Source organism: Anarhichas minor, unplaced genomic scaffold (assembly GCF_050575085.1).
Source record: "Anarhichas minor isolate MPS153535 unplaced genomic scaffold, ASM5057508v1 ptg000017l, whole genome shotgun sequence".
In the NCBI taxonomy this organism is placed as follows: domain Eukaryota; kingdom Metazoa; phylum Chordata; class Actinopteri; order Perciformes; family Anarhichadidae; genus Anarhichas; species Anarhichas minor.
In genome coordinates this window covers 5669967-5688375 of record NW_027466463.1, presented here as the reverse complement: position 1 = coordinate 5688375, position 18409 = coordinate 5669967, and the positions used below count along the sequence as shown (strand labels likewise).

The 18409-nt window shown below is 43.4% G+C and overlaps 1 protein-coding gene across 1 annotated transcript in view; it reads right to left on the bottom strand.

The window, feature by feature from the left end:
* ca10a (carbonic anhydrase Xa) overlaps positions 1–18409 on the bottom strand; it is a 194462-nt gene that overhangs the window by 107082 nt on the left and 68971 nt on the right. Inside the window, exon 3 of the mRNA XM_076093030.1 lies at positions 5985–6127. Within this exon, the coding sequence (XP_075949145.1) occupies positions 5985–6127 (143 nt within the window). The remainder of the gene's footprint in view (positions 1–5984; positions 6128–18409) is intronic.

The following is an 18409-nucleotide window of genomic DNA, read 5'->3' as shown; positions in this document are numbered from 1 at the left end:
GACTCTACAGTGAACAAAAAATACCTTGATATTCTCACGCTAAAGTCACTATATATTTGCTTTGTCGTGGAGAGAATAATTCAACGGCAAATCTGTGGGCGGTTCTCTCAAATCGCTCCAGTTTGACATTACTAGGACTGTTGTGGTGTTGTATAGTAGCAGTTGTGCTTTTAATGCAGTTTATTTTGCTTACTCAGTGAGTGCACCCTGTCCAGACTCTCTCCAATTTTCAAATTCTACACGTAGAGGCTTTGAGGTCAAAAAAAGCAATTTGACTTCAAAAGTCTGGGATGGAAAGTGATAGAGCGAGGTCACACGTTTGGAAACTGTTCCGCTCCTTCTGAAGAAGTGCACTGCGCTTTGGTAGATGCTGGATTTGGACGGCTTTCTGATGTGTCCACGTGATGTTTCTGGAGTATAATCAATCTGAGTAATTACCTTTCTCATTTTTGCGTATGCTCCCAAAAGGAAGCCACTGCATTAAACAACCATCTGTCTCCAACCAGCTGCTTGTTGTTGTGGTGGTCAAGAACACACCCCTCCGTTTTGACGGGGGGGGGGGGGGGGGTGTTCGAACTAGAAGTAAAAGCAAATAGCAAAAAACTTTTTGCAATCACAGTGTTGACTTATTATAAACAGAGCCACCACGAGTAATGTTTTTAGGCCATCTGGGCCACCGTGACCGGAGCCTGCCTTTTTCTGTCCTGCTATCCCCCGTCTCCCTTCTCCTCTGCTCTTTCTTCTTGTCCCTCTGTTGAGCGGTTTGTAATTGAGATTCAGACTCACAGATGGACATGCCATGGATGCTGGCTCCGACATCCCTTCTACACGTCCGGCTATCCGCGGAGCCGGAGACATGAGAAGAATCCCTTCGGCTTCCAGGCCCCTGCATCGCTGCGGCAATTAGAGCAATCTCCCGCCTTGGGAAGCTAGAACGGGCCTCGGTCAGATGATGGTAATTGCAGTTCTCATACACACTCCCTTTTGTAATGCTGCCTCAACCGCACAGCTCCAGCCAACCCAAACTTGTGTCTAATTAATTTGAATTGTCAATTTGCATAATTGAATATTCACACATTCTGCACCTTTTGCAAACTGACATGGGCTTGTGTTTGCAGACGTATACTTGTCAGGCCATTGACTCCTTTGTGGACAGCAGCAAACGTTTGTACGTGACAGGAGTTGGAATGGGACCCTGTCGCACTCACAAGCCAGAAGTATTCTATATCCACGAGCCGTGTTTGCACAAACGTCACAACAAGCTCCACAATGCACCGCGGCACTGCTGCAGTTGACTTTTTAGGTGATTATTTCTTCTTTAATGAATACAAGCAGAATACATTCATGCTGCTCTATCCTATGGAGCCTCTCGCGAGCTGTCCGGTTTCTCTTACAAACCCTGAAATCGCAGGAGTAGTAATCATACAAGGGAAACTCAGAAGCATGATTAGGACTGTCATGATAATCGTGTTATCAACTTACTGTATGATATAATAGACATGACCTGGATAACGTTTACGTTATCGACTTGATCGCTATAACTTTACATTAACGACTTCTTGTATGATATATTGACATGAATGCTAATTTGTACGTTATCCACTTACGGTACGACATAGAGATATGACTTTAATCAATTTAACATTATCAGCTTATTGTATGATATATGGATGTGATTTGACTTTGATCATTTTTACGTTATTAACTTATACGATCTATTGACATGAGCTCGATCATTTTTACATTGCTATCTTATCGTACAGTATATGGATATGACCTTTTTGTTTTGACATGCGTCTTTGTTTACATGAGAATGTCACTAACATGTTAGACAGAATAAACAGCAGGGTTTTCTCTACTATTATAAGACATGCATATTGCGCAGATATTGTGTGTTTTTGTAAACAGAGCCCATTATATTTATTGTTTTGTTTGGCAGGTTTTACTTTATTTAGAATATTTTAGTTTGTTTTTCACATTTTTTCACATTCCAATTACAATGTCTGAACTTTCTTAAGAATGAAGATGTCATACTCTTTGAAAGGGTGTACTTGTGCATTACTATAATATAATAATATTATATAGTGGCATAAAGTGATCTTCAAATGACAATAATATTGTTTATCGCTATTATTTCTATCTTATTCAAGTTATCTTGACAGGCCTTTGCTGCCCTTTAACAACTGAAATGGAATAAAATGTATTAAACTGCTGGTACACAACTTGTGACAAGTAAAAATCATTAGTTGTGGAACCCTAACTGGACACAGGTTACAGTGCATCTGCTTCAGTGAGTCATAGCCAAAAGAATATTATCTATTGGTCCAGGAGCACATGCATGGATCCCTTCAGCTACCTGCAAACATCTGCGGTGAGCCAACCTGGATAAGACCCAACACTAGGCAGCAGGACCTGCACCGGCCTGCCGGCGGCTTCACACACTGAGTGATAGCACACACCTGCTATTACACACACAATATTAATGCCATGTGCAGAGAGAGCTTTAGCGACGGGTTGGCTTGCTGGCTGGCTGACTGATATCTGATTGGTTGGCTGGCTGGCCAGCTGGGCAAACCTGAGGATGTGGTTATTCCATCTGGAGTGAAAGTACAGCTGCCATCCAAGAGCCCGCTGTTTGTTGTTCTACCTAACACTCATTGTAATTAGGCAGATTCGGGGCTGCCAATAGCATACACACATGCTTCAACACACGTACACACACACATTCCACACCAAGCTGCACGCTTGTCAGATTTGCTCATCAGGTCGATCAGGTATACAGGGAAGTAGAGGTAGAAGAAGGAACGAGACAGAAGCTGTAGTAGTAGAAAAGCCCCTTCAGAAGGGTCACGGATTGTCACCGCATTTTGGAGCTTGTTTAGCAACCGAAACATGATCAAAAAAAGCTACGAGGCGCGACTTTCTGCTGAACTCAGAATTCCATTTAACGAGACATCATCACTAAATATCCCTGTTTACGGAATGCGCCACCTGGCACCAATGTTCACAACGCTTCTCTACACCGAACCAGACTTCAAAAGCAACCGAGAACAAAAGCAGGAGAGAGTGCCGCGTCCCCAGATGTGAGGAATGTCCCCGATTCCACAGTGCTAATGGATTCCCTGCGCGTTAAAAAAAAAGAGGAAAAATACATCTGATCCTGTTTCATAAGCACTATTCATAAATTCACTCGGAAATCCCCCCAGGCTAAGTGATTACATTTATTAAAATCTCTTGAATTAATTGCAGCTCATCTATGGCAGAGCAAATATTCAATTAATAGTGCCTTTTTCATAACTGTGATTCCGTCAGTCATTCGCGCATAGCCTTGCATGTCTCCCCATCATTAATTAAAATTTGTCTTTGGAGGTCAATTAAATTTCCTTTAACTATTCATTAGCCACAATACAGGGCGCCACAAAAATCTATTAAAAGAGGAGCTCATCGTGTGTGTCGTAAGAGGGGGGTTGGGGCGGGTTAATCTTTCTCTTTGCTTTCCTCCTGGGCAGAAAGTGGGCTTAAGCTCGCTCCGTGTCGAGGTGGCGAGCTGAGCCGTGGCGAGCCGAGGCGGGAGCTCTTTACCGGTCTCCGTGGCGTGTTTGGCCAAGGCTGACTGGCTGCCAAACAGCCAGAGACAGAGCGGGGATGAATCAGCACTGACAAGGTGAAGCCAGCTTCGTGTTCACCGGCTGACAGCTCAGGTGCTCAGAGAGATGGAGACACAACAGATTACATTTAGGCCACTGCAGAGAGAGAGAGAGACAGAGAGAGAAGGGAAGAGAGAGAGAGAGAGAGAGAGAGAGAGAGAGAGAGAGAGAGAGGGAGATAATGCAAGAGAGGGAAGGAGGAGTCCAAAAAAATGGCTTTTGGACTCTGGAAACTTTTTCTCAGAGATAAACGAGAAAGTTGGACTCGGGTTTGTGTGGGTGTTAATGACCGTTGTCAATGTGTGGTGGTGGCGATTTGGAGAACAGGATGGGGGTGGGATGGGTTAGGGACCAGTGAGAGAAACATTTTTGCTGTTGTTATTTGTGAAAATGTCTAAAAAAGAACACATTTTTACCTGAGAGAGCGCTACTGGCTGTGTGAACAATCGAAGGCAGAGTAGGGCGAGTATTCGCGGGAATGTGGGTTGGGCAAAAAAATCCATCAAAAGTACCGTAAATAACAGGTTGCATCCATGGCTGTGAAAGAGGTCACTTGGCATGCGGATGAGAGGGCACTTCAACATTTTCCAATAAAACTCTCTTGCACACTTGTTGCCAGTGTGCCAATGGTGTCACGCTTCCCTAAGGTTGCTGAAGAGCATCAAAGTCTGCTTATTGGAAGAGGTAATGGGATAGGGATGCATGGGTCCAACTTCTCCTCTCACCATCCCGATTCCGACACTTACATTCGCCCAAGAACCCGATCCGAAGCCATCGCTATCATCTTCCTATATTTACAACTGGTGTACCTCACTGCAAGGAACTCGTTTTAAAAGACCTTTTGGTCAGCAAGGACAAACCATGTATTGTATTGGGTCATGTAGAATTTGTACACCTCAAAGTCCTGCTTGGTGAACCTGACCTGCCAGATGGTTTGTTGAACAGAACCATCGCAGAAGCCGTTTGGAAAAAGGCAAGCGCTTTCACAAAATGCTTGGCAGGTGATTGGATGAACCATCTGTCAATGACCATCTATCACTGGCTCACTTCTGCCATATCAGCGGACTACCAGCGGAGCCAGTTGGTCAATCAGACTGCCAGTAGCTGCTCGCAGGACGCCGGTTATTGTTATAGAACAAAAAGTTGGTTTTTTTGCGTAAAAATCCAGTTGCCATGCCAGTTAACTGGGGACAAATTTGAACAGTCTCCTACCTCAGACAAAGCCATATCTTGAAGACTGAAGATTTTTTCTTAAAATTACATTTTGGGTAATAATTTCCAGTGGTAGTATAGTTCAGATATGGACAGGAAGTGTAGGAGGAAAAAGAGGATGATAAACAAAAGGTCCCTGGCCAGATTCCAACCAGGGATGTTGTGGTTAAGCAGACTTAAAGCCAATGCTGATTGTTCGTACAAGACTCGCCTCAATGCGAGTGATGTCCCCACTTCGGACATGCTGCGGGGTAAGTGGAGTCCTCGAGGGAGCGGTAGGGGAGCCCTCGCAAAAAGAGGAATTGTTCAACCTAATTTTCATTTCAAGTAAAAACGAGAAAAAAAGTATGACTATTGTAATCACTGGTTTCCCAGCTAATTCTCTCAGGGTAAACAGACTTTTTTATATGACGATACTCCTCCAACAGGAAGTCCAAGGACCACAATCTAATCAGATCAGATCCCCGAAATAGCCCCATGGGACACGACATGGGACTATTGTTTAGATATGTTTAGAATGTACCACAGGGGGTGAACTGCAATGCGTCCCACTGATAAACCGTGTACTAACTGCTGGCATGTAAACATAAGCTAATCATCACTAATGCAACTGTGCACTTTTGGAAGCAGCCCATCTGTGAAGGCTATGCAATTAGCTGCCATCATATGGCACAGGACGGAACAGAATTCTGATGCATGCTGTCCTTGGTGCACCACTGTACAGGACAAAATAACAAACAATATGCATGACTAATCCGCAGTCAGGCTGCTGGCTTTTCTTCTGTAAAGCCCCTCGGATAAAGTCTGGGCTTTTTTCTTGAACCAGAACACAACGATTGTGCGTCTCTGAATAGGTGAACTGTTTTGTATTTTATCTCCAGCCGAGTGTTCGTTTGGACAAATGGGCTCACATTGTGTGCCAAAACAAGCAGCGGCCAGGAGCATCGATCAGGGACATGCCGACGTACACAGCGGCTAAGAAACAATGTGCGACTGGCACTGGAGCAGTGTAGTGCAACATCTAAGAGACGCCACCGGCAGCGGGAAAAAAAGGAGAGTTAACAAAGCCCCCGGCGTCCGTCGAGCCGACAGAGAATAGCACGTGCATGTTTGCATTGTCCTTACCTTGCGTCCGGCTGTGTTCAGCTTTATTGGTTGGAGGAAGGGGTCAAAGATCATGTGGCTGGTCTCGATGTTAACTGGTGACTGCCTCTTCCCCATCGAGCACAGGTTCCAGGCCGAGTTCACCAGCCCCCAGAACGACGGCACTGCAACACAAAAGGCGGAGAGAGTGGAGTGTGAGGGTCTGTTCAAAAGGGCGAGCATCTGCAGCCAGGAGATACGAGAGGTCCCCCAGAGTGACGAGCAGAGTTTGCGCTTCGGCATTTTTCTTTCCAAATACCAGAGCTTGCCAGACTCACAGTGGGAGAAATGCAATTAGCAGGGCTCGACTGATGTGGGCTTCTGATAGCGGGTAGAAGTACTCTGGGATTGGACCTGCAGATTGAACATTTATTTTAATGGTTGGTTTTTTATTCTAAAATGTACAAGCTTGTCTCACAGGATCTTTTCCTTGGTGTATCATAATTATCATCATTGTACCTCTTTTTTTTCTGATAACGGTATTTATTCTTTTGAAACTATTAATATAATTGAAACATGGGCGGGCAGAATACCTGGTTATGGTCTGTTTTAGCACACGTTCCTATACATGCTGCATTATACCATGGCTCAAACCTCGTGCATAATTAATACATGCAGTCACACATGCTTGGTATATGCAGCACATAAAGCAATTCAGGATTTGTGACAAAAACATGCAGCTCTTTATCAATCCTGTGGAAGGATTCGGTCACCTTGGACACTTGCTAGCACCAATTCCTCACCTATATTTAGGAAATACACTGCCATTTAGGGTCGCCTACCACAAAAAGCTTGATTTGTTACAGTCAGATGGCTGAGAGGACTGCGCTATATCTTTCAACTGTCTTTCATGCTGTTAGGTTGCAGAAGTCGTCTTTACGAATAGATGTTATGTTGTATGGAGGGTTGGCAAAAGAAGTCATGCGTTTTATATGGAGAACAAAACTCAGTAGCCTACAATAGTTCAACCAGACCGACAACTGAAAGAGACAAAGATCCCTCTGAGCAACAGGTCGATAAGAATAGAAGAACTCAACGGTCATTGGGAGAAGAAACTGGAAGTTTAGCATCAGTGTGTGCAGATTTAACGAGAAATCAAGTGCACAATAATGCCCAAGACAAGCTGGAACATTAACAGGTGTGTCGCTGAAGCAAAGCCATTCCTAAAATGTCACAACAGAAATAGAAGGTTACCACTGATGGAATTGGATCAGAGGATATCAGCTGAACTCAACTGACAAATCACAGTTTAAACCTATTCATTGGCTGCAGAGGGCCCCAGAAAAAAACGTCAACCTGAAATATGTAGAGCCCAAATGCAAGCATTGAATTCTTTTTCTTTTGGGGCCAAAATTATTTCAAATGTAAATAACACATTTGGTATAGGAATTATTCTTTTTTTAATTTGCATCCCTGTTCAAATGGTTATTAATGAAGGAGAGAAGAAAAAAATTTACGCAAAAGGTGACTTTTCAACAGTAAATGTCATTTCATTTTTGACATTATAGGCTCCGACGTCATAATGATAACCATCCATCTCGAACAGCAGCATGACTCGCCAGTCCGATCGTACCGCAGCACAGCAACGCCGGGGTGAGAAGACGAAGCTCAGTGGGCGAAAGTGATTTGCGGCGACTCATGGCAATTCGGTCAAAAAGCTCCCTCTGCATAGAGGAATCATTACAGAAGTGAGAGAAGCAGGAATCGGGCCTATAATCAGCTCACACATGCACTGTAAGACTGAGAGGACAGGACGGCACAGTGAGAGAATGTCAGCACTGTGGGCGTGATAGGCATCTCCGCCAGTCTTTTTCTCTTATGTAAGACTTGGCTACCGGGACCAAGACCTCCATTCCCTTCAACAAGGGTGGGAGGCAGCGGCTTATCGCCGTTGACTCCCGCTATAATATCTGATGCAGCCCATAGCGGCATTTTGTACCCCCCCCCATTTAGGAACACATTATTACACGGAGATGAGTCACTGGGATTGTGCTCCGCCGAGATTTTGTTACTAGATTTTTTTTTTAATATGCGGACACGACGGCATGGATTCGAAGCTGAGCCCTCGGCAAGTCAACGAGTCCTACATTGTGTTTGCTCACGGACTTGCTCTGCAGATAAAATGCTGCCTCACTGTTCAGTTCAGAGCATGGAGTCAAGAGAAGCCTTCGTCACCCTTTGCACCGTGAGCGTGGTGGCAGCTGACAGGTGTGAGCAGATTTCACGGTGTTTACCACAATTAAGAGAGGAAGCATTTGGCTAAAGTCACTGAGCAAACACAAGGGATTGAGCTGTATGGAAACAGCACAATCATGGCTAGAAGCGGAGAAGACTCAACGATGTCTTTTGTGCAGAATAACACAGTTACGGTAAACCAGACAACAAAACGCAAGTTGAATTTCTTTAGGAATATGCAAACATTGATATCCATAATTTTTTTAAGTGCTCACAAGTTTTTCCAATGTTGGAAAAATAAGGAGGTCACATGCTGTATATATTGAACTAATAACATTTGTACAGCCTCTCCTGTCACAATGCACTCGTCTTCGTCATTAAAGTCACTCAAAGCGATACATAATAGACAAAATGTTGAACTTTTAAATGTCATGGAGGAAAATGTGGCATAATAGAAAATCCTTTAGATACATATTTTTTTAATCCAGTAGAAGGTCACAAAGGTCCAAGTTGTGCTCAGCATACATTGGTACAGTAAGTGAGCATCTGGTAACAGCTGAGGCCTTGCATTGCACATAAAGACTTTTGAAGACCTCTAGGCTTACCGATTATTTATCCAGATTCACTTCTAGTAGAGTGAAGGCCTTGATACAAAAACGAAAATGATCTCGTTTATATGATCACTGCAACCGCAGTTATGTTTCCAATCGCTTCAGAAATGACCATCCAGACTTAATCCTTCACTGACTGAAAGATGATAAATGGGTCCACTATAGTAGATACAGAGTGGTGGCTGTGCCACAGACACAAGTTATGGCATACTGTAGGACCTTAGTCACACAGCAGTGAGTCACACTGCAATAAAAAAAAAAAAAGCACTTTGCTTGGTGATGCTGCTGGAGGTGGGAGCTTTCCGTGAGCTGTCAATGCTTTGACTTCATCACAACTGAAAATAAATACGTGTTGACCTGCACCACACCGGTGTGAAATAGTAAACACTGCAGCTTTACGAGAAATGCCTTTAAACTTGACCTCAGGCACAATGTTGTACATTATACTGACCTTTTGTAAGTCACTTTGGATATAAGCGTCTGCTAAATGATTGTAATGTAATGTAATGTAATGTGTTGGTAATGACCCACAAACCTAATTTTGTACCAGACCAATGGGAACAAACCATTCATAAGCTCCTGTGATGGCACATTATTCTCAATCCACCCAACAAATGCTGTTCAATCCAATCACAGGACTCCTGCAGCTATCCGTCCATAGGAGGCAAAAACAACTGGACAGAGTGATAAAACATATTACAGATGGGTTCTGTTAAAGACAGCATTGAGTTAGGAAGTAACGTGTTTCATCGGGGAGGGCAGTCCAGGAGAGAGGGACTTCTGCTGATGCAAAAGTCTTCATGAAAATGACAGGAAATCCATGTGCCGAATGGGAATTGGAGTGCGAGCGCATCGATCCATTAAACCCCGGGCCCCCTTGTTGTAAATGCACACACAATTATTAGCCCTTGATAGATTCCTGAATGCGACTACAGCAGCGTGGGACATCCCTCACTGCTGACACGGGCACATGCACCACTTGTCAATAGTGTGCAGGACCTCCCCCACCCCCCCCACCCCCAGCTCTGATACCCCCTACATTTCACTTAGGCGGCTCACGAGCCACTTTCGTTTCTTATTGGCAAGCTGTAAAAGCGGACAGGGATGTATGGTGTGGCCTTTCGTAGACGTCAGACGGAGAGGATATGTAATGTGCAAGTGAAAAGGGCAAATGAGGGTTGGGGGGGGGGGGGGTCTGTTCCTCGTCTTCTTAACACTTTCTTATCAAAGGATTCTCTGCTATTATGATTTTGCACGGCGAAATGGGGTTTTGGGCTCATTTGGCAAAAATGACACAGTGGCAGCAGTTGCCACCTTCAAACAACTGCATCTGTGTGTCACCTCTCTCAAACTGTACGCTCTGTCGCGTATGCACAGGAGAATACGGTTAGAGGTCCATAACTTTTTAACTCCACTTAATAATATACTGGACAATAGAGGTTAGCAACATAGATCAGATCTTCTATCATGATATATGATGTATGGAATTATTAACCCTCTGAACCCCCAGCACATTTTTCTCTGCACCTCTAAAAACTCAAAAATGTTTTGTGCAGTATAAGACAGATATAAATGTATAATAGAATCTATATATACAACATTTTTCCAAGTTGCCACAACTGTTACCGATGTTGGGATAAAGTACAGTGGCTCCACATGCTCTATATATATATATATATATTAGTGCTGGGCAACGATTCAAATATTTAATCGCGATTAATCGCATGGAATTTTTGCGATTAATCGCGATTAATCGCATTGTTATGGCAAAGTTCAATAATTAATTCAAAAGTAGTGTATTGCGCACTTTTATTTAAAAATTACTGCTATATGAACAAAAGGGCAGTAACATTTGGTTCACGAGATGCAGGTAGCATGTTTTATAATTCATACTTTGTTGGCATCTTATTCTGAAAACCGGATGTTCGTCTGAAGAAACCGGATGTTGTCTCACGTTAATCTTTCCGCTAACTTTCAAAGTCCTTCGCTCACTCCCGATCTGTGCCGTTTAAATGCGTTTACCGTGAATTTCAGCATATAGGTGCACTACAATGTAAGTGTCTGCTGAGTTGACCACAGAGATCTGAGTGTCTGCTGACTTTACAGCAGCGATGTCCAGTAGTCTCCAGGGAGAGCAACAGCTGGTGCAGCTTCTCTCTTTATTTCTGCCACCCTCGACCAGAAGCGGAAGTCGCCTTTTCTCTACGGCAACCCTGAAGGGACATCATATCTCCAATACAAAACGATAAACATGACACAGTCTGTTACAATAATAATACATTTAAAATACTTACCTTTTTTTGTTGTTGTTTTTTAATTATTATTATTTATTTTTTTCCCATCTCAAAAGGCTCAAGGACACACACACACACACACACACACACACACACACACACACCTGACTATAGGATGTTTGCTAGCTTTTATCCCACTGTTCTTGCCATCCTCTTGTTGTTATGTCTATGTATTGTCTCTTGTCTTTCAATTAAAAAATAAAAAAATAAAATAATAATTATAATAAATAAAAAAAATGCGTTAACGCGCGATAAAATAATTGTCGGCATTAATTAATGAATGCGTTAACGCGAAATTAACGCGTTAACTTGCCCAGCACTAATATATATACTAAGATATTTACATTTTTACAACCTCTCTTCTCCTCTCTGCTCAGCAGCCTGCAGTTCAGTCCAAGTTTCACATCATTTTTGTCACGTGACTGTTGGTCTCAGCCAAATCAATCAGAACTTCCTAGTTGCGCTGAGGAGCGCAGAATTAAATGTTTTTTACAGGATCTGGTTAAAGCAAACAGTTTTTTTGGGGCGGAGTTTTAAATCAAACATGTAGATTAAAATGTTTTTGATGAGATATCACAATTTTGAGCTTAGTTTCGGTTGCTCTTTCTGACGGAAGTGTTCGTCACACATGATGTGCTCAAGGACCGTCGGAAAGATGAAAATCTACGATAGAAAGTTTTTACAGCTTCTGGCTCTGATCAACGGTGTAGTTTTGGGGAGGGTTGCTTTTCCATCCCGCGGGCGGGTTTTGGGGTTCTAAAGGGTTAATACATATAGATTTATTTAGCTAATTCAGTGATTGAAATACCAAAAATGAAACCAAAATACTTCATCAAATTGATACAAAAAGACAGTGTATTATTAACATTTATTTATTTCTAAATGTAATTTATATGCCTCTTTCTGTATTGTGTTCCTTTTACATTTGGGCTCAATGTATTTTTCATGTCTTGCCCTTTGACTTGCTTGTTGAAACAAATAAGCTTGGACCTATCACTACCATTGAAACGCTTGAGACCATACCACATTGTAAGAGTGAAACTTAACATTTAAATTGACATGAAACCACTTTGGGTTCAGTTAACAGAACTACTTGGTTAGCTTTTGGAGAAGATCGTGGTTTGGGTTCAAATGAGTCTGCTTGTTAGTTTAGTTAATTTGGTACGTAAGATAAGTAGAAAAAGTACGGTAAAAATTGTTGACTTTTGTTTACACAAGGGAAAATAGCAACGGTCTCCTGGGTGAAAGTCCTGTGTTTGTTTGACCCATCCTCCATATGCGGACTTTGTACCTCTTTATACTACGTCATCCATCCTCTACCTTTGATCCCGTCATAATTACTACGGCCACTAGAGTTTGACGTTGTCTTCATGGTTCAAACCATATGAATAACATTTTTACAAGCTCCACTTCCTCACTGCCTCTCTCCTCTGCTCTGGTGTAAACAGCTTGTAATTCACTCCAAGGTTTGCTCATTTCTTGTCTAGTCTTGTCTAGTTGGTCTCGGCTGAATCGATCACGGCTATCAAGTTATCTCTTTACCTGATCTGGTTACTGCAAACGGTGTATTTGTGGCAAAATTGGAATGAAGTGATTTTGATGAAATGTGAAGCTCTGATTTGGTTGTTTTTTTTCTGTCAATTCGAGGACCGTCAGAAATTATAAAAATCGAACGATAAGTTCTGTTTTTAAAGTGTATTTAAGTTTTTGGCATTTAAAAAGAAAACTAAAAAACATGCCTTTAAAACCCACTGGCTGGTTTTTGGTGTTCAGAGGGAAATCATCAATCAATCAGCCACTGGCTGATATTCAGGAGAACACTTTGACTTTGCTACTGCGTTTGAATCATCTCTAGTTTCCCTATCATTGGGCGAGCCTTACACCAGAACTTCCTTTGGGTAAATAGAGAAATTACATCCATGAAGAACAATGTAACACTGTTGTTAAATTAAACTCGCAGCACTATTAAGTTTGTTAGATGTAAATATCTCGCCTTGCTGCAGCTAGGAGCTCAGCCCTGCGTGGGCGTGTGAGGCCGTGTTCTGAGAGGTGTTTGCAGACTAATTATGCGGCTGACGTGGCCCAGGTCCGAAGTGCGTGCTGGGTCGTGCCTGCGGGTTTATCAGGGCTCAGGGTTGCGGTGAAGGTGGGATCCGAGGTCCGAGGAGACGCTCGACGGACAATTAAGCCCGATATTAATTACTTCCTCGGCCCAGTATCTCACACATAGCCGCACGCCTCTAAATCCAAAGCCTGGAGGGACGCGGTTTCTCATTATAGAGAGCGGCTCAGAGAGGGCTGGCATCAGAGTGCATTATATGAACATATGGGAGCCAGGAAAATATATCTATTTCACGGACTATACTATGACAAAAAGTACAGGCGACTACTCCCAAATGAAAGCTAATGAGATGCACGCACACACACACACATCTAAGAAGAACAAGTATACAGCGCACACACAAAGACCAGTGTGGCTGGCTGCAGAGGTATGCATTTCATTAAACAGGCCCAGGCGCAGAGATAGCCTTAATGAAATGTCTTTATTCCGTCAACTGGATATGGATGAAAAGTTAGAGTAATAGTCTTTGGGAAACAGGAGGGAATTGGAGAAATGCAAAGCACGCACGCACACACTCACAAAGATTCTCTCTCTCCAAAGACCCAGATGCATCCCGTCCACGAATTTCTTGGACGAGCATCAAGAAAAGTATAAAAAAGGAAAAAAAGTGCTTTCCTTTTGTAAGTGCTGATGCAAAGCTGGGTTGCAAATTTGCCCATGATGGGCGAGGGGAGACAGGGAGAGAGAGAGAGAGAGAGAGAGATGCGGAAACCAACATCTTAATGACAATGAATGTCTAAGAGCAGCACTAAAGGGGGGCTGTCATATTCCGCAAGCTCTCAATTTGAAACAAGGGCTACTGGCACTGCGGGTTCCATCTTGTCTTGAACATAACACACATGTTTGCATGGATTAACATGCAGCTCCTGGCTTGTATGAAAGGTAACAGTGCTTGAACACAACACCAGTGCAGAGACGTGTTCAGGGGCAGATGGAGAGATTTAGGCCCCGTCTACATATATACAGATATGGATTTTTTTTTAAAGGATATTTTCCTCTACATTTTAAAATCAAATTCTGTCCACACCACCTTCGTTTTTCAAAATATGTACGTCCACAACTCCAAATGCTCAGCGGGACCAGTTGGCGGCGATAAAGGCTACGTCGACGATACCTCAAATACCAGAGAAGATTGTGAGCTTATTGTCCGTTGGCGGTGTTTACAAATGAAGTAAACAATAGTAAAGCGTTAGCTAGTTATTTCTACATATATGATATTAGGTGACATGGCAACAACTAAATTTGACTTGTGTGTGTGGACGGACGCCGAGGTTGAGTTACTGCTTAGGGTCACTTTACAATACAAAGGCAATGAAAAGCCCAAGAAAAAATATCTCTTCTTTTTTAACTGTGGTGTTTATGAGCTGCTTGTAAATATACAACAGCTTACAATTAAATGAAGGTGACTACCGCTTTCTAGACTAGACGGGGTCTATTTGATCATCAATACAACGGAACCTTTGACCTTAAAGTTTTTATTGACTCTACAACAATGTTAAATGTTTACAAGCAAACGTCTGAACAGATAGTTCGGGAAGTGTTATTATACATCGGAATTGCTGGTCACTTTTGTAAGGATCATAGTATGTCGTTATTCTCATACATTAAAATCATTTTTTTATAATGCATTATAATCTGCTATAATATGCCCACATTTACAGGATTCCATTACTTGACTTAAAGCAATCAATGGCCACTTATTTCTATTTATTATGCATTATAACAGTGATTATGATGCATTACAACTATGAGAAGTATAATACACTATTAAAAACTGTCTGCAAGTGACAAGCAATGATGAAGTATGATGGTGCTTGACCTTATAAGTCCCTATAAAATGCTTTATATTGTGTTATAGTTATTGTTATAAAGTATTTATGAGTGCTTATAATTATAATCATACAGTGCTAAAAGCAGATTATAACACACAAGTATGTTTATGATGCATCATAGACATGGTCGTCCTAGCAAGTGCTACATACATGAAGTTCATAATAATTACTTGATATACTGTATATCAGACAAGCTTGCACTGTTTGCACAGAGATCAGGATCAGGACCTTGGACAGCTCCAGCTGGTAGAGCGAGAGGGTCGGCTGCCTAAACAGTATGCTACGGTGCACAATGTCTACTTTCTGGCATTTTATTTAGGTATCTACAAATGTAAAATGGATGCAATGCTGCTCTTTACCGTGACATTTTCCCGACAGCTCTCTGAATGAAAAAAACAAATCCCTCGAATAAAGAACATTTGCTTTGAATGTGGATCCGAAAAAACAACAACACTCACACAGAGAGTTGGTGCTGCAGGTGAGGCACTATCAGGTCAGTAGAGACTTGTATCACCTGGTTTCACAGTAGTTTCATTACCACAGCTCATCAATAGCCCCCCTCTTTCTTTCTTTTAACAGCGGTAGCATTAGAGGCAAACCGTAAATCACCAGGCTGCTGTTACAGGCAGGGTACCTCGAGTGTCTTTCAAGACGCACACGTATTGAGTGATGTTGAGTTAATGCACTGTGCATCTGTGTGGGAGATAAGGGGGGGGGGGGGGGGGGGGGGATGCAAATGCAAGTATCCACCTACTACTGTCATGAGGCTATTAGGGGTTGGTACATGAGGATTAGCAGTGAGCGGCATTAATTATCCAGTCAGGTGCCAGTGTGCCGTTGCAGAAGAAGAGCGAGCAACGAGATGATGTCATCAAAAGAGCGTCAGTCCAAAAAAAAAGATGTAGGAAACATGATGGAAATGTATTTCACAAATTGATGTTAATTTATATATCGGAGCACGGTAGCAATGGGACGTCCAAATTGTGCTAACATGCTCGATGTGTTTCCATTCACATCCCCTTAAGCCGTGGAGCAACACAGGGTCTGCATGAACACGCAGACCGTTACAGCCCTATTCTCTATGAATTACAAATCTGCAGGCTTTTAGAGTCTCTACGTTATGCAAGCAACTAATTAGTTTGAGCTTTTGGAAGTTACAAATCAGTCTCCATTTTCCCCCGATCGATCCACTTGGAACCACTTCACATAACAGAGGCTGAAGACACCCGTACTGCCAATGCACTGAAACATTAACCGTCCTGAGACGAGAGTACATTGTTGTTGCTTGTCGTGTGTCATGGCTTTTCAGGTTAATAAATTATTAATAGACCAGTTGTCTGCATGATGCTAATGTCCTCATCTTCATTTTCTAGCTACGGCGCTGCTCGACCTTTGACTTTGGATCTGTCACGGCCAAATGCGTGAAGAAATTACATTTGCAACTCCCGAGCTCGAGAGCAGGAGTGTAGTGTGGGCGACGGAAGACGGCAGGAGTCCAGCGTGTGTGTGTGTGGCGCCTGTGTCGAGTGTGTGCTCCTGGGTAAATGGTCAGTGACAGAGGGTCTTGTTTGTGCTTGTACTGCGATGCTGGGGGTAATCCCGCTGGCCCAGCACAGCGCGGAGGCCTCATTAGCACTGCCCAGTGAACAGAACAATAAACATGCCAGTCAAGCTAACTCCACCTGTCATGTTGTTAATGGTGGGGGATATACGAGCTGGCGGCCGGCGCGAGGCACTCCACTCTCAGGGTGTCGAATACAACGTACCTCCAGGTGGGGGTGGGTCTGGAGGGGGTAGTGACGGAGGAGGAAAAAATGGGGGTCACTTAAGGAGGGGGACTTTTCTTGGGTATCGGGATGCCCTAAAAGAGTGACGATACATCCAAGAACATTGCGTCTTGGACGTGTCGACGGGAGTCGTCGTGTGACGGGTTGTTGGGTCGAACCCCTCCTGATTTTTACCATCAGAAACGGGGCTCCGGACGCCGGTAGATGACCCGACAAGCACTTTGTTTGAAGCACACTGAGGCTCTGCAACGCCCTCTTCAGCACCTGCGCTTTAGCTCCGTCAGCACGTATAAAACGGAGGGATAGCTGGAGACAACGTAGGTGCGGTTTGTGCGCGTGAACGCAGGATACCAATTTGTCGAAGTACAATATGTGGCAGACAAAGTGCCACGGTGTACTTACGCGCTACAGCAGACATCATTTGTTTGTGTCCTCTGAGTATTCACATAACACTTGATGGGAAAAGACATTTTGTATTTTCTTTCGCCAACTTTTCAAAAAAATTAATTGTGCAACATTTTGATAGAAACAGCTCAATGTTGACAAAAACTGACTGCAGTGACAAAAAATAAAATAAATCAATACAATGAATTACACAGAGATCGGGCTTCTCACACTACATTAGCAACGTGTCCTTATCTGTTGTAATACAGCTGAACAGTCTTACACAGAGAGAGGGTGTCAGTTATCTGTTGTTTTAATTACTGGCAGGTCTGCGAGGGCAGACCCCCGTACTCCGTTTTGGAAAACCCAACCCCCCCTCCGACTGATAGACACCTTGCGCCTCAATGACTCGGCCCCTGTGGAGACTAAAGACAGGTACCAGCAGAAAAAAACAACTGCAGTAATAATTACCTGAAGGTAAAACAGGTCCACGGCTCTGCCAATCTGTCCGGGGGGATAATCTGCTTGTTGCAGATAGGTACACTGTGAAGTCGGCCGAATTAAAAACAGGCGGACGTCTTGAAGGGGGAGGGGGGGGGGGGAGCAAACGTAATGGACTCGATGCTTAAATGGTTCTTCTCAAAGAGTTTGTGTTATTGCTTAACGCAGCGCGAGCGTGGCAGTTTACGCAGCAGAAACCGGTGAAACGAGCGCTAGCTTTTCTACCCACAGCTTTGTGGCTCCATTTGAATCACAGCGGGAAGCTCGGGCCTCCTTCGACAGTCCGTGACATTACATTTCGCTGCGGTCCGCCGGATTACGCGGAAAGCATGTTCAAGCATGCACGTGGGTTTATGTGTAGGGGGTGGGGGGGTCGGGGTCAAGACGTAACATCTCTTGGAGGTAGTAAATGAGAAAAAAGCCAGGGAATAGAAGCAGAAGTAATAAGAAGGGGGGGGGGGGGAGCTCACGGCTCAGTGACTCTACACTGTATCTGTACTGTTTGTATTTACGGCCTTCGCTTCATTGTATCGGTCTGAATGATGCCGTTGATGCCCCCCCCCGACCGGTCCCTCGAGTCTCACCCCGGTGAACAGTCGGTTCGGTAAAGCCACTCTTTCTGAAGGGGTGCTGATAAGTCACCGGCTGATTTTCATTTGGCAACACACCCTGAATAATAAAAAATTAAAAAAGACCTTTTC